At 41.3% G+C, this 14,606-nt stretch overlaps 1 protein-coding gene across 1 annotated transcript in view; it reads left to right on the top strand.

Annotated features, from left to right (window-relative positions):
* Positions 1–712: 712 nt before the first annotated feature.
* Positions 713–14,606, top strand: part of LOC146811606 (extracellular calcium-sensing receptor-like) — a 275,799-nt gene continuing 261,905 nt past the window's right edge. Inside the window, exon 1 of the mRNA XM_085615084.1 lies at positions 713–997. Coding sequence (XP_085471210.1) covers positions 713–997 — 285 coding nt within the window. The remainder of the gene's footprint in view (positions 998–14,606) is intronic.

Here is a 14,606-nt window from a genome sequence, read left to right as displayed (position 1 = left end):
GAGTCATGGACCCCCCTTTGTCCCTGCTAGAGGGCATCCCTCAGGGGGCACACTGAGAGTGCACTACCTTGTTGTTTACTGTCAGAGTACCTCCTGACAACTTCTTTGCCTTTGCACTCATGTCCACAATATGATGCAGGTACAAAGGCAAACAGAGTCCCTCATTTACATGAGGCCATGCCCAAATGCAAATGAGAGAATAGGCTGCACAAGTATTTGCGGCCCCTTCTTCAATAGTAAAGTGCCCTGGGCGTGCAAAAAGCAGGCGTACATGCATGTTGCAACCCCAGGGCACAGCCTCTAGTCTTTAAATACCTTTTTCTGTAGGTAACCACATACCAAGGATCCTAATAACTGACTTTGTGCCCAACTATTTGATCTTGGCCTCCTTTATTTAATAAGCAGCTTTTGCATACAAAGGGACAATGTGCTATCATATAATGATACATCCGAATGGGAAAAGGATTATGAAAGGTCACCCTGCTCATGTCTTGTCCTCTTCACTAATTCATCCGCATAAAATTCCTCCCTAGGGCCTGAAGGTAAAACGGCAGGCTGCGATGACTTTCAGTGCAGTAGTGTGGAACCTCACTTGAAGTTTTTTGCCTGCTTCCTCCTAACATGTTAATGTGCAGGATACTCCACAAATTAGAATATTATTTGCATATTATGAAGGCCCCTCACTAAAGCTTTGTCTTATTTTTTCTTTAGCATGGGAATGTACCGATGTGCTCTCGCCATGGTTTTTGCAACAATGGAAATTAACAAGAATCCTACTATTCTTCCTCAAGTAGACCTGGGATTCAAGATTTACGACTCATGTTATTCTGAAGCTTCTGCTATGGAGGGTACTATGTGGTTGCTATCAGGTCATCAGACAACTGTCCCAAATTACAGCTGTGCCCCCAAGTTAATACCATCAGCAATCATTGGAGATGTACTATCTTCAGCATCCCTTCCTATGGCCAGAGTCCTAGGGGTCAGCCGATATCCTCAGGTATGATATGGACATAATTTGTGTCGTTAGCTCTGTAGCAATCAACACTACACTATAATGTGTTTGAGTATTTATGATTTAGTGTGTGTCCACATACAGATAAGTGTATAATAATACTCCTCACATTTCACTTAGTAACCATACCTAAACTGCTTCTCCTAAGGATATAATAATACTCATACTAAACTAAAGTATGTTTCAGTGCTTAAAATATGTACATACATGTATATTTTTGCTAAACAACAGCCACTGGGAGACTGTAACAATATGAGTGTACAATATCACAGGGTATGGTATCAGAATATTGAGTTCTAAATAGTGTGCCACAAAAATCTATTAAACAGAATTTTAACTGCAAAAAAAAATTGTGAAGATTAGTCGATAGAGGCAAAAATATATTCACTGTATTTAAATCCATTTGCATGTACAATGACAACATCTATATCTTGAAGGGAAGTACATGTAGACCTAGGAATGGAGGCAAGGAGGGGTTACTGAGCCCAACCATGGGGTTTGAGGTCATTTACTCCTGATGTCCCAAGGTCTGAATTGCTATGGCTACTGAGCGACTGGGTCAGGTATCCCTTTAGCACTTGACTCTCAGGGGTAGTGAGTTTCAAGCAGTTCAAGTCTTCCTAGGAGGGGTTTGGAGGTAGACACGGGGGAATGAACCCTGGCTAACAACTCATAGTATGTGGAGCCGCAGATAAAATGATTGTCCTAACAAATACTTACTTTTGTGATAAAAGAAGTATTTATCTAAGTCTCAAAGTAAAATATGACATTAAGAATTAACACATCCAGTCCCCTGAGGTCAGGGCTGTAGTGTTTCATAGGCAGATCCCTGAGTTCCACTGCCCTCAAGCTAGTAGTTGTGGTTCTTCTTCATTCATTTAGGCAACATTTAGGTCAAGCCCCACTAGTCTGAAGACTCCCACTCTGACTCTGTATTAAAGTAAGGAGTGTTCCAGCGCTGAAGCGCTATCTGGACAGCAAGTTTTCCAGATGGCTCCGAAATCAGTGTTAACTGTACCAGCAGGATTGAAGCAACCAAAATGTCTGAGCGTGTCCTCTCCCTGGGTGCTGGAGCTGCAGCGGCTGACTCTGATAAATCTTTGTAGGAAGGTAGCATCTGACTGCATGGTTACCCCCACTTTCGTGCCTGGTGTTTCACTGTTTTTGACTAGTTTGACTGGAATCCTGCTTATCAGATTGAATACTGGGGTACCCTTGATAGTCCCTAGTATATGGTACACATGTACACAGGGCATAGGTTCCACAGAGGCCTCCCATCGGCTGAAGCATGGATCATGCCACCCATGAGAGGCCATGCAAAATGGAACTACAGGTCTGCCATTGCAGCCTGTGTAAGCTGGTGCTTGCACAACTTACAAAAAATATAGGTTTACTATATCCATAGGTCACTACACTTAAAACCTATCAGTCACCCCTCTAGCAGGCCTTGACAATCCTGAAGGCAGGGCGAGGGTTTTACGTGAGAGAGTGCCCCTGCATGAGCAGGGCACCCCTGCAGCCTTCGGAGACCATTCTTCCAGGTTGTCAGTGACGCAGCCAGACATACAGGTAGAGGTGCATTATATGCTTGCGTAAAATACTATCTCGAAAACGGCTGCAACAAAACATGTTGTGGTTGGTATCAAACACCTTGGAATCATACCTCCACACTGGTAGCCAGTGTGGGAGGTGTGAACACCTCCCAGACAGGATTTAGTGTATTTGGGCGGGGTGGGTACACTTCCAAAGTGCCTGAAAGTCTGCATCTGGGGCACACTTGGTGTCCCTGTGCATAGTCCAGTTCACACCAGTCTTGGGAGCCGATGGCTCATGCTCTGGTGCAAAACTGGACAAAGGACATTGGAGTATACTCCCCACAGTCCTGACCCTCCCCTGGGAGGGTCACCGGAATCTGCCCAACCCTCTCCCGTGGGTACGATATAGCTCACTTGGCTGTAGGACCATAGATTCGACGTGGACAAGATTCTGAACCAGAAACCACTGAACTTCGACTGTATAGACACTCTGGACTTTGCTCGACTTCAACTGGGCCCGACTTTGTCTCCCACTCCGTCCAAAGCATTGTATGTGCCCATGCACCATACAGGCTCCATGCAGGACCTGTGTAGCATCAACTGAAGTATCTTCCTTGGGGTGAAGGTATCACTCCCCTGCAGTCGCAGGCACCGTAATGCAACTGACCAGTCTGCTGATCCTGAGCTCTTCCAGACTCCAGGGGCACCAGCAATACAGAAGGTGGGTTCCTATGTTCCTTGAGGTTGAGCTGCACTCTCACCAAGCCTGAGGCCAGTATGCCTCGTGGGGACCGCGTAACCCAAGCCACTGTGCACCGTTTACTTTTGCAATTGCATATACTTGTTGGCATTCCCCAACTAAGTACATTGGGCTATCAATAGCCCCAACCTCTGCGCACATTTTGTACAAAGGACTTTGGCCTCCTTGCACTCTGTGTCCTGCAAGCTGAGACTTTGTGAAACTGCTAGAGGTCCCCTCGCGACTTCTGTGCATACAGTCTGTGGGTCCATTTGTGGGACAACACTGCTTTTCTTGGGCTTCTCTTGTTGTTCCAGACCTGCCCTGACTCCCTTGCTGTGGGGAGTCTCCTGATCTTTGCTGGGCCAGACCGTAACCTTACTCGGCCTTCTTCGTAGGTTGCCACTGCCAAGGCTTGTAGGTGCTCCTGTTGGACTCCGACCCCTCAGCACTCAACATCCTTTGTGGTACAGCTCACATCCGGCTCCTGGTTGTCTTGGACATCTCCTGGTCCCCGTTGCTGCAGAGTCACTGTCTCCATCTTCACACCTGACGCACCCGACATCGGTGGGCATTCGTCTACCCAGCCCCTGGTCACTCCTGAGTAACCCAGACTCTGTCCCCTCTTCTTTCAGATTCCTTCCATCAAGAATCCACCTGTGGGTTCTACCGAACACTTTTATTCTTTCCAGCAGTGGCATTTCTCTGAAGACTCCCATTGAGATCGACAACGGTTTCTGACGCCCCTTCAGCCCTATGCACCTGGCTTTCCTGGGATAGGTAACGCTGATACTTTCGGTATCCTCGGGTGGGGTGGCTCTCCAACCTTCTATGCTCTAAAGGGTTTCTTCACAATCCACTGGGAAGGGTCCTTTAACATTAAAACTGCAACCACAAGTCTCCCATTGAATTGTACGTAGCACACAGTCGTGTTCTCACACTGCACCCATCCTCCGTGGGGTCCCTCCTTACTCACCTTGGGTGGTTCCTTGGGGTCCCAGTGATTCTACAACCTCTGGACACTGTCTTAACTCGAGTTGTGGTTCTTATACCACTATTTTAGTATATTGTTTTTGTCTCCCCTGGAACCTACTGCGTATTAGTGTTACTTACGTTTGTTTCTGTGCTACAGTATTGTATGCTTTCTATTTATCTGCGTGTAGCAGATACTATGAAGTATTTAAGGTGTGTTATAATAATAAATACATATTTTTATAACTACTGTGTGGTTCTCCTTTCAATTAACCAATTAAATAAGGTTGCATTCTGGTAAAACAAGCTGCTTAACATTCCTTCAAGACTAAGCCTGAAGGCTGCTCTCTGCAGCTACCACTTGGATAGCTTTCTAAGGTTATCTTTCACCTCTTAAATCACCATAAGGGTTGTTTGGACTGGTGCAAAGTGCCCACTTTAATTAGGGGACATCATATACAAGGCCAACTTCTCACAGTCTTTCATTCACACAGCCCAGGCAGCTGCGGCTGCAAGCTGAGTAAGTTCTTTGACTCATCCCACAAAGAGTAGTGCAAAGATCCTAATACTGACCATCAGTCATGGTTCAGGGCCGCTAGGGTCACCACCACAGCCTCTCTCCTCGGATGATGTTCTCACCAAAATCACACTTCTTGCCTTGTCTTGCTGGTCACCTCTTGCATACAGGATCACTGTCTTTCCAATGCACGCAGGCTCCAACCCGATCAGCACAGTGGTTCTCTTCATGGTTACCACACCTGACAGGCAGGGTTGCCAGGTTACCATCACACATGGGCTAGAGCCCACTCAGAATGACAATCCTCTTCACTGCAGCCCCACTTGGCATATTGGGTCACCAATTTACCTCAGCACATGGGCTACAGCCCACTCAGCACAGTAATTTTTCTATCTTGTAAGAATTCTGTATCTGTATCAACTTTTCTTTTATGCTAAAACAGGTAAAATTCACTAAGTTTGCACATGGAGGAGATGATTTCTTCAGCTGAACAAGAGGATCTAATGGGCTTTGGTGATTGTTAAGCTCTCAGGGTACTCCGGGAGAAGGTATTTCCGAACAAAATCAGTTACTAAAGCTATGTCACTGGACCCCACCTATGAAGAGGAACACCAATAAAAATAAACTGAAGTTTGACCTCTGGGACCCATCTTCCAAATCCTCCTGTTTATTTTTAATGTGCACAAGTTCCTTAGTCAAGGACACTCTGAGGGAAGCTGCTTCTTGTTGCTGGTCTTCAGCGTTTGAGAAATTTTACACCAACTGTCAATATGTATTATTCTCTAATCTGTATGTACTCTCCATCTTGATTTTTAGAGTGGGAGCACCCGAGGGTCGCATATCTCTAACCTCCTTTAAGATTGTACCTAATATCTGGAACGGTATGTTATAGTTCATTTGTGAATATGGAGACTGGAATGAATAATCATTCCCTTTCAAACTTTTTTTGCTGACCATAACCTATAAAAGCAGCTGGGCTTCATGAAAGGCACCTAGTCATTCACTGCTGACCTTTTCTCAAATCTACTGATTCTGTATCTCATAATCATTTGACGTGCCAGCATGTTACTGGAAAGAAAAAGATGATTCAGTCCTATCTGCAAGCCACCTACACTTTTTAGGGAGTGAGTTCTGTACCTTCTAACTTCTGTCTTTATTGCTGGTCTTTACCTGTAAGCTCTCAGTTCAGCCGAAGAGGGGTACAGGGTGGAAAACGGTGTTGAATCAGGCTTAGCAGCATATCCTTCTTTAGGCGATTTTAGTTTTTGTGGAGTTTTTGCTGAGATTTTCACCCTTTTGAATTGTTGAGAGATCTACCATTGTGTTCTGTTCTTTTGATGCTCTCCTTGTAGTTTAGTTTTGGCTACCGCTGTGCTGCTGTGGATCCCCTCTTTTTCTTGCACTCAAGTTGAGTGACATCTAAATAATTTGTAGTTGTCCCAATTAATGAATCTCACTGGCCTAGTTCCTGTCATTTCTCTCATGTCCCTCCCTATTCATCTGCTTTGCTAAGTAGCTTTCAGGTGAGCAGTCCAATACCTGACTAGTTACAGCTAAAATTGGTGTTGCATCGTCAAGATTTACCCCATTGTAGCTAGCTAGATCTACAAGACTGTTTTGAGTTAACGTTGGTGAGGACACTTTATAATCGCTCTTTAAAGGATGAATACCCAAAGATAGCATTGTGTTTTATTTGGTTAAGATTCCTTATTCAAGATGATATTGAAGCTGAGATGTTTCCTGCTTGATGTGGATTCAGTAGTGAAGCCATCTTAGGTGAATTCCTTAAATACTCATTTTTTATCCCTGAGTATTTTGTTGTACATTTGTGGTGCACCTTTGTGGGTCTCCTCACTTTTACTTCTGTGTTACGATATGCTATAGTCAACTTCCCTGATCAGCCTCGTGTTTACATTGTTAGTTAAATTAAGGAGTATGAAAGGATCGTAATCCCCTCATTTCCTTCAGGATGCCCACCACACAGTCAATGTTCTCTAGCCAGATGGGTTGAGTGGTTGTAATCTGATATGGGCATTAGAACGTTTCGAAGTTCAGTCTCTAATCAACTCACTGAGACACTTAAGCTTGTGCTGAGTACGGCCGAATCCCTATTTTGAAATCCACAGTTGGTTTGATACCTTCATCTTTCAGGCCTTGTGTATAAACCAGCTGAACATGCAGTGAGCGCTGTGCTTCTTATGCTGTGAAAATACCATATGACAGTGTCCCCTTATCCTGGATGTAAAATAAATAATTTCCCAGCTTGCAATAACAAAATCAAAATTTCATTGAAGGCAAGGAGGTGGACATTGTATGCCCTCCCTCCCCTTCTTCTCATCTTTGGTACATTTATTAATACAAAATATCTCAATGCTTGTCTGCTGCTTTTTCCATGACTTCAAACTTGGATCTGATGTAGTTTACCCTAAACAACACTGTGTATCCTAACAATACAGTTATCTCTACTTGAAGAACGGTTTCTGCAGCCCTTTCATTATTTGTTTTTTCTTCATTTCAGCCTAATGGTTTGTCTCAATTTATCAGAGTTGTCCCCTCTTAGCTGTTGTCTGAGCTCCCTTTTTCTAAACCTTGTCCTAAGTCTTTGATCTCCTGCCTACTTCTGACCCTACCCCATGTTGGCTCACTATCTTCACCTCTTTCCTGACTTGAAAATCTACTGATGTCTATCTTGAGGTTTCTTATCTTGAGATGCTTAAGTTGTTGCCCTGAAAAATCTAAAGAGGAAGAGGCTGAGTCTTCAGCTTAGAGATGCAGATGTGAGCAGTAAAATCACAATGTATCTCTGATGATGATTTACTGCTATTGGGAGCATGCAATTGAAGAGATAAGTCCTATAGTTTCTGCTGCCCTATTTCTAATAACATTCAGGTTTCCTTGTCACAATGTTGAATAATTTACGAGTTTGGCAGAACTTTACAAAGGGGTGATTTCCCACTCACTGGTCATACAGGTGAACTTGGTTCAATGCAACAGTGACCAATGTGAAAGACAGGTTATTGTAGCCCTGCAAAAAATATTTTATATGTAATTGAGATAGAGGCATTGCTTTTGTGTTACTAACAATCTCATAAAGGGATCAGGATGCACCGTGGGAAAAGTCCCGAATGATATTTCGTTATTCACTGTATCATGTACTAAAAAGAATGAACACTTTAAACTAAAAAGTATGTATTGCTACAGAAATAATCTGTGCCTCCATACGTAAAAAAAAACCTGTGCAGAATATTATTAAAACAGCAAGAAGACATATTATAGATAATGAGAATAAAATCAACATTTCTAGCATTTTTTTACATGTCATCTAAAACCTAACACCCTAATGTCTATTTGTATGCGCTACTGATCCAGCGCAAGATTGGGACCTTAAAGAATATGTATATATATATATATATATACACAGATAACCTCCCTGTGTCACAGACCCGTTACCACACTAGCTCATTCATACATGCCTTCATTGGTGGGGCCCATAACACCAACTCTCATATGTCACCATTCACAAGTCTGCACACCGGAGGGATGAATGATTCAAGCGCTGGACATGTGGGGGAATACCTTATTATCTAAAGGGAAGAAGAGTTATTTTACAGAATATACATTCTTCACCTATAGATTCCTAATCTCAAACATCAAGGCACTCCGCCCACTTGGTCGATGGACCAATTAGTTGGACTGGTTGATGGTGATTTAGAGCCAGCTTAAATACATTTTAAGACTCAGAATCCTTTATTCTTTTTAAATGATTAACCACAAACTCAAATTTCTATTAATCAATATTTTTTTTATCTAAAATATCATTGCAATAAAAGTTAGCATTTGTTTCATCAAGGTTTAGAATTTTTAGATCAATTTATGTATATCGCAGAACATTATATTTACCTATTCTGGCTATCTGGGATTTCTCTAATTCATTGGCTCTGCATAACCGAATTTTGTCATCAATTGTCCGAATGAAGCAGGCCAAAGCTCAAAGTCCGAAAGTCCTCTGCCCAGCACGTTACAGTCCCAAAGATCGCCAAAGGTCCAGAAGTCGTGCCAGCATCTGTCATTGCCTCTTGGGTCAAAGAGGGTGCGCAGTCATAGTAACTGCCGAATGCAGCAGTATAGCCATGCCCCTCCCTATTTTACTACTCTTTTATAATAAATTTCGGGATAATGTGAAACACATTTCTAGGTGGAGACAATCGATGATTGGATAGTCATAAATCATCTGATTTTTGTCCGTTAGTCTTCACACGGATTTTGCCGATTAATTTCCGATGATGTCACGGACTTGGTGTAGCGAAGTTTCAGATTTTATTTGAGTAATTCATTGTTCATTTAAACCAGTTCGTACCGTCCGGGGTCTTGGCAGTGCACCAAGATCCTATCCTTGACCGAGTACAGTGTGGAATAGGTTATGTGGAGGTTCACGGAGCCGTCCGATTCTGCGCAGTAGAGTTCGCGCTTCACGAGACGGTGGCCACTTCTGAACTCTATGTTATGCGCCATGTCTGAGTAGGCCACAATTGTCAACTTAAGCGAAACAAACACAAGAGAGTAATTAATGCAATGAAATGATGCTTCTAATGTTATACCCGCACTAATCCCTTTATGTATTAATATTTTTCTAGCCTATAGCGACATTTAAAGCAAAATATTCACCCTTACGGTCCTCCACGAAGATGCAAATGTCACAAAAGCAACATAAATCTTGCGATATCTAATTACCACATATACTACAATTAATATGCGTACGTATTTTAGTTATTAGTTATTTTGCCATGCAAATAGCAAGTTCCCACATGTAATTTGTGTATGCAAATTCTTTTGTTTTTAATATACCACAGCACACAATTAGTAATTTATAATAAGTAGGTTATTCAATTAATACTTTCATGCAAAATAGAGGAGGTATACAAAAGTTTGCACTACCTGCTCCATCAATCCCCCTTTTGGTGATTTTTAACATCATCACACTACCTTTAAATTTTGAAAACTTTTAGTAAAGAAATGAATTCAATTATATTAGCCCTTTTATTAGATTACATTATTGTTTCACTTGTCTCTTCTTCTCTTGTTTTTCTATACATATTGTCTTTCCACACTTCTAATTCTATTTCTTCCAATTCTCTTCCTTTTCTTTCTTTCTCTTGGTTTCTAAAAGTTTCTCTTTTTATATGTTTTCGTAATTTTCTTTTCTTGCTGCATAAACATCCTAGTCTTCGAATTAATACTAAAATAATCACACATGTTACTGGAAATAATATCTTACTGATAAAGGTACTACCTAGTTTAAGTAAAAAGCTCCTAATAGTAGAAAACTTTTTCCCAACCTTTTGCCAAATACCTTCAGCCTCCAGTGGAAAAATTTCCTCATGCAAATCAGTTATATTCTTAATGTATGTCTTTGAATCTTGACTTTCGTCAGGAATGTAAGTACAACAATGTTAAACTTTCAGCATTCCACAGACTCCACCCTCCTTTGCCAAAATTATATCAAGGGCAAGTCGATTTTGCATTACCATGGCACGCATGGCAACCATTTCTGTATTTACCAATAAAAATCCTCCAGCGGTGCTTGTTGACAAGCGATCCACTACTGTTGATAATTTTTTCTAATTTTGTGTGCATTCAGAGATATTCCCACTGCTGGTATCAATGCTCCGAATATGTCTCCAACAATTTCTGACCAAGATTCTCTTTTTCTACGTGTTAGTTGACTACCTAACTCATGTGCACTATATCTTTGGGAAAACCAGGCCTAGATAACATGTGCCATACCAGTGATCTGGTAATCGTCGATAATATGCTTATTCCTGCAGATAAAATATAATCCAGGGAAAATTGGATCATTTCCTCCTTTGAATCCCCATCCACCCATGATTCTATAAGTATCATGGCAATCACTTGTGCCTACAAAATAATTATCATATGCAGTTTGATTCCTTGTAATGCACAACTTTCCTTTCTGAGGCCAATATAAAGCCATTGTTGGACTAGCTTCTCCTTTCAAATGTTTTTCTCTTTCAACGTCCCAGACTGTCTTTTCTTCTTTTCCCTCAGGTACTTTCTTTTGCATCTTTAATCTCCTTTCTTCAACCATATCTAAGAAACTCTTCTCTTCTTTCTTTAAACTACAAGTTAGATTGTTTCTAAATATTGATAATAATGTTAATTCCTTAGTTTCTAAGAAAAAATCACCTAATACCTTAGCAGGTTTTACTTTATTCAATTTGTTGACTACAGATACTTTAGAAAATACATTATCTACATCTGAAAAATAATATTCTAATTTCCCTATTTTGTAAAACAAACTTGCTAGTACACTACATGTTATTCCATATGTTACTGGGAGGTGATGGTAAGTCACTCCCTCAGATACAGACGCCGGTAACTGCATGTAGACGTAGCAATCCCTCACATCCATCGTCTTTACATATTCGTATAATAATTTTGAAAATACATTGTTTGAAAAATCAGTTATAGACCTATCTTTATGTAAATAATTTCTATTTATTTTAGTTGGATATACCTTCTGAATCGTTTCTACATTAGTTCTATTCTCACTATGTCCTTCTATTGTCTCTAATGTGACCTTAAATGTAACCATTAAAGCCAACGCACTCCATAGAAGCATTAGTAATCCTGTTCAACAACAACACATTTTGAACCATCTTCTAAGGAACACACATTTAGATTTTCTATTTTCTGTGTTTGCCATTTTGAAAAATGATCAGTGTCTTTTGACTTAGCCTCTTCTACTTCACAACTAGTTTTTCCTAACCCAAGGCTCTAAGCACCTATTTGGTTCTATTCTGTTTTATGTCTTTTCCGGTGATTTATTGTTTCTCCATTTTGAACACATTTATCTTTTCAGTTTGGCATTAGATCGTCTTTCACTCTTCTTTCGTAATCTTGATGCAGAATTTCCTGAACATCCGTCTCTTCTCCAATGTCGGACAAGATAACTCTCAGGATTTCCGATTCTTTGTCTTCCTCAACCACTCCTGGTACAGTCACCTCTAGATCCCCTTGGCTGTCTGCCTCTTCTTTTATTTCAGGCAGTGCCACATATGACCATTGCGGCGACTTATACTTCTGGTTAGGTTTTCTCGTTCTCTTATTTTTTTCTGCTGTCGTTTGCTCCGCGTTTTTCAATTTCTCTAGACTAGACACTTCATTCTCCTGTTCAGCCCTAGATGAATGTACTCGTGTCAATCTGTATCTCAATCTCTTTATTTTGTTTGGCCAAATTTCATCTCTTGCTGATCTTTTTAATTTATTTCCTTTTTCATTTTTCTCAGTTCTCCATGCTCTCTTTCTCAGGACTCGACCTTCTGGTACTTCTTCATCACTGTCCTCTGATTCAGTTTCAACTTGACTTTTACTTTCAGCTGTTCTTCTTTCCACCACTTCCTTTTTGTTACCTACTTCTGTCCCTCCTCGTGGTTCTTCCACACGATCTTCCTGCTGACTAACTGTCCCTTCCTCTAACTGGATGTGTGAATTCCCTACAACTCCTCGGGGGTCTTCCGCAAAAATCTTTTCCTCACTCTCTGTATCTGGTACCCTACCATCTAATCTTATTACTTCAGGTGGAATTTCTCTTGAACTTTCACTCGGAACTTCTTTACCAAGGATTTCTTGGACAGTCTCTTCTCCGTTTGTATTTCTGGTCTCATGTGCTTGTACTGGTTCCGTGTCTGATTCTGAGCTGGTATCAGAAATCTGCAATTTTCTTCTTAAAGGAAGATTTTCTGGAGCAATAACTGGATTTTGTTCTGCTTCCCCCATTTCAGGAATTTGTCTTGTTCTTGTTTCTTCAGTATCAGATTCAGAACTTGTGTCTGTTTCTTCGAAGTAGTCTCCCTCCTTGTTATCCACTGGGTTTGGAATTCGCAAGGTGTGACTAGCATGAATCCAGTTCTTCACTCCTGCACATGTTACTGCTGTTGTTGTGGTTAAAATCACCTGATGTGGTTTTTCCCAATGTGGAACCAAACAGTTTTGTCTTCTGTGCATTTTAATTCTCACCCAGTCCCCTGGGCTCAAATTATGAGCTGGCTTCCTTTCAAGAGTAGGGGCATCCGATCCAACCTGATGAAACACAGAATGAAAGGAGTCAGCCAACCCCTTGCAACAATCCAACACCAAGTCATCAGATATAGGCAACAGCTTGTTGACTGTTATGAAAACATGTCGCATTGCTCTTCCCATGACAATTTCATGGGGACTCAGACCTGTATTCCTATCTGGAATAGATCTAATAGTCATGAGTACCAGAGGCAAGACATCCGGCCATTTCAAACCTGTGGCCAAACACATTTTTGCCAATCTGTTTTTAATGGTGCCATTTACCTGTTCTACTACACCAGAAGCCTCTGGGCGATAAGCACAATGTAGTTTCCGTTGTACATTCAATGCTTCACAAATTAACTTCATGATTTCATTATGGAAATGTTTTCCTCTATCTGACTCAATTGTGACTGGAAAACCAAACCTAGGAATGAACTCTCTCAACAATAGCTTGGCTACTGTAATTCCATCACTTCTCCTCATGGGGTATGCTTCCACCCACCGTGAGAACAGACAGACCATCACTAAAACATACCTCAACCTGTTACAGGGGGGGATTTCAATGAAGTCAATCTGCATTCTGGTGAAAGGTCCTCCTTCTCGACCTATCGTTCCCAGACTTACCACCGTTTTTCTTCCAGGATTGAACTTTTGACATATAAGATATCTCTGACAAAGACTTTCAGCTACAAGTCTAAATTTTGCGTTGTACCATGTCTGTTTAAAAAGTCTGATCATTGCGTCTCTTCCTACATGTGCTTGTCCATGATACATCCGTGCCATGGCAGACACCATGCTATCAGGCATAACTGGTCTTCCATCCCGATAAACCCACACATGATCTGTTTCTCTTGGTGCACATTCTGCTTTTACCCACTGTCTCATTTCCTCATCTCCTGCTTCTTCCTGCAGCTGCTTTACTTCCTCCCATGTATTCACAGTATTAGTAAACAACAAAGGGCATGAATTAATTTCTCTTTCTCTTCCCCTGTTGATAGAATTCTGATTTTGTGCATAATATTGAGCCATATAATTGGCAAACTGATTTCCAGCCGATATGTAATCGCTGGACTTTGTGTGTGCTGCACACTTCACAACAGCTAACTGTTTAGGCAGCTGTATCGCCCAAGCAATTTTCCAACCCTTCAGCATTCCTTATAGGAGTTCCACTTGATGTCAAAAATCCTCTTTGAGACCAAATTTGGCCAAAATCATGCACTACACCGAAGCCATATCACACAATCACTTTCTGTCAAGGGTACATCTTTTATATCAGGACGTGGTTTGGTACAAAAATCAAGCACTTCCAAACAATCATGACCCACATCATCTCTGACTTCCACCTTCTCAGCATCAGGTAACAATGTTGAAGGATTCACATTCAGACATCTCACTAGACTCACATTTGTTGCACCTAGAATAACTTTCTCATATTTAGTCAGACGACTGTGCGTCATGAACTGAGTACGGCTCCTTGTTAAAAGGATTGCCACATCGTGTGGTACAAACACTCTCACAGGATAACCCATCACAATTCCTTCGCTTTGTTCCAAACTCTTGCAAGTGGCTGCTACAGTTTTCAAAACAACCAGGTAATGCTACAGCTACAGGGTCTAATACAGATGAAAAATATGCAATTGGTCTTCGCAATTTAACACAGAAAAAGTGCACATCCATTTCTTTCGCTGCAATAGAGTTCAAACTCTTTCTCATAATCAGGCATGCCAAGTGCTGGTGCTTCACACAAACTGT

Source organism: Triturus cristatus, chromosome 7 (assembly GCF_964204655.1).
Source record: "Triturus cristatus chromosome 7, aTriCri1.1, whole genome shotgun sequence".
Lineage (NCBI taxonomy): Eukaryota > Metazoa > Chordata > Amphibia > Caudata > Salamandridae > Triturus > Triturus cristatus.
Note: the sequence above shows the minus strand (reverse complement) of the source record. Positions and strands in the feature narration are given on the sequence as shown.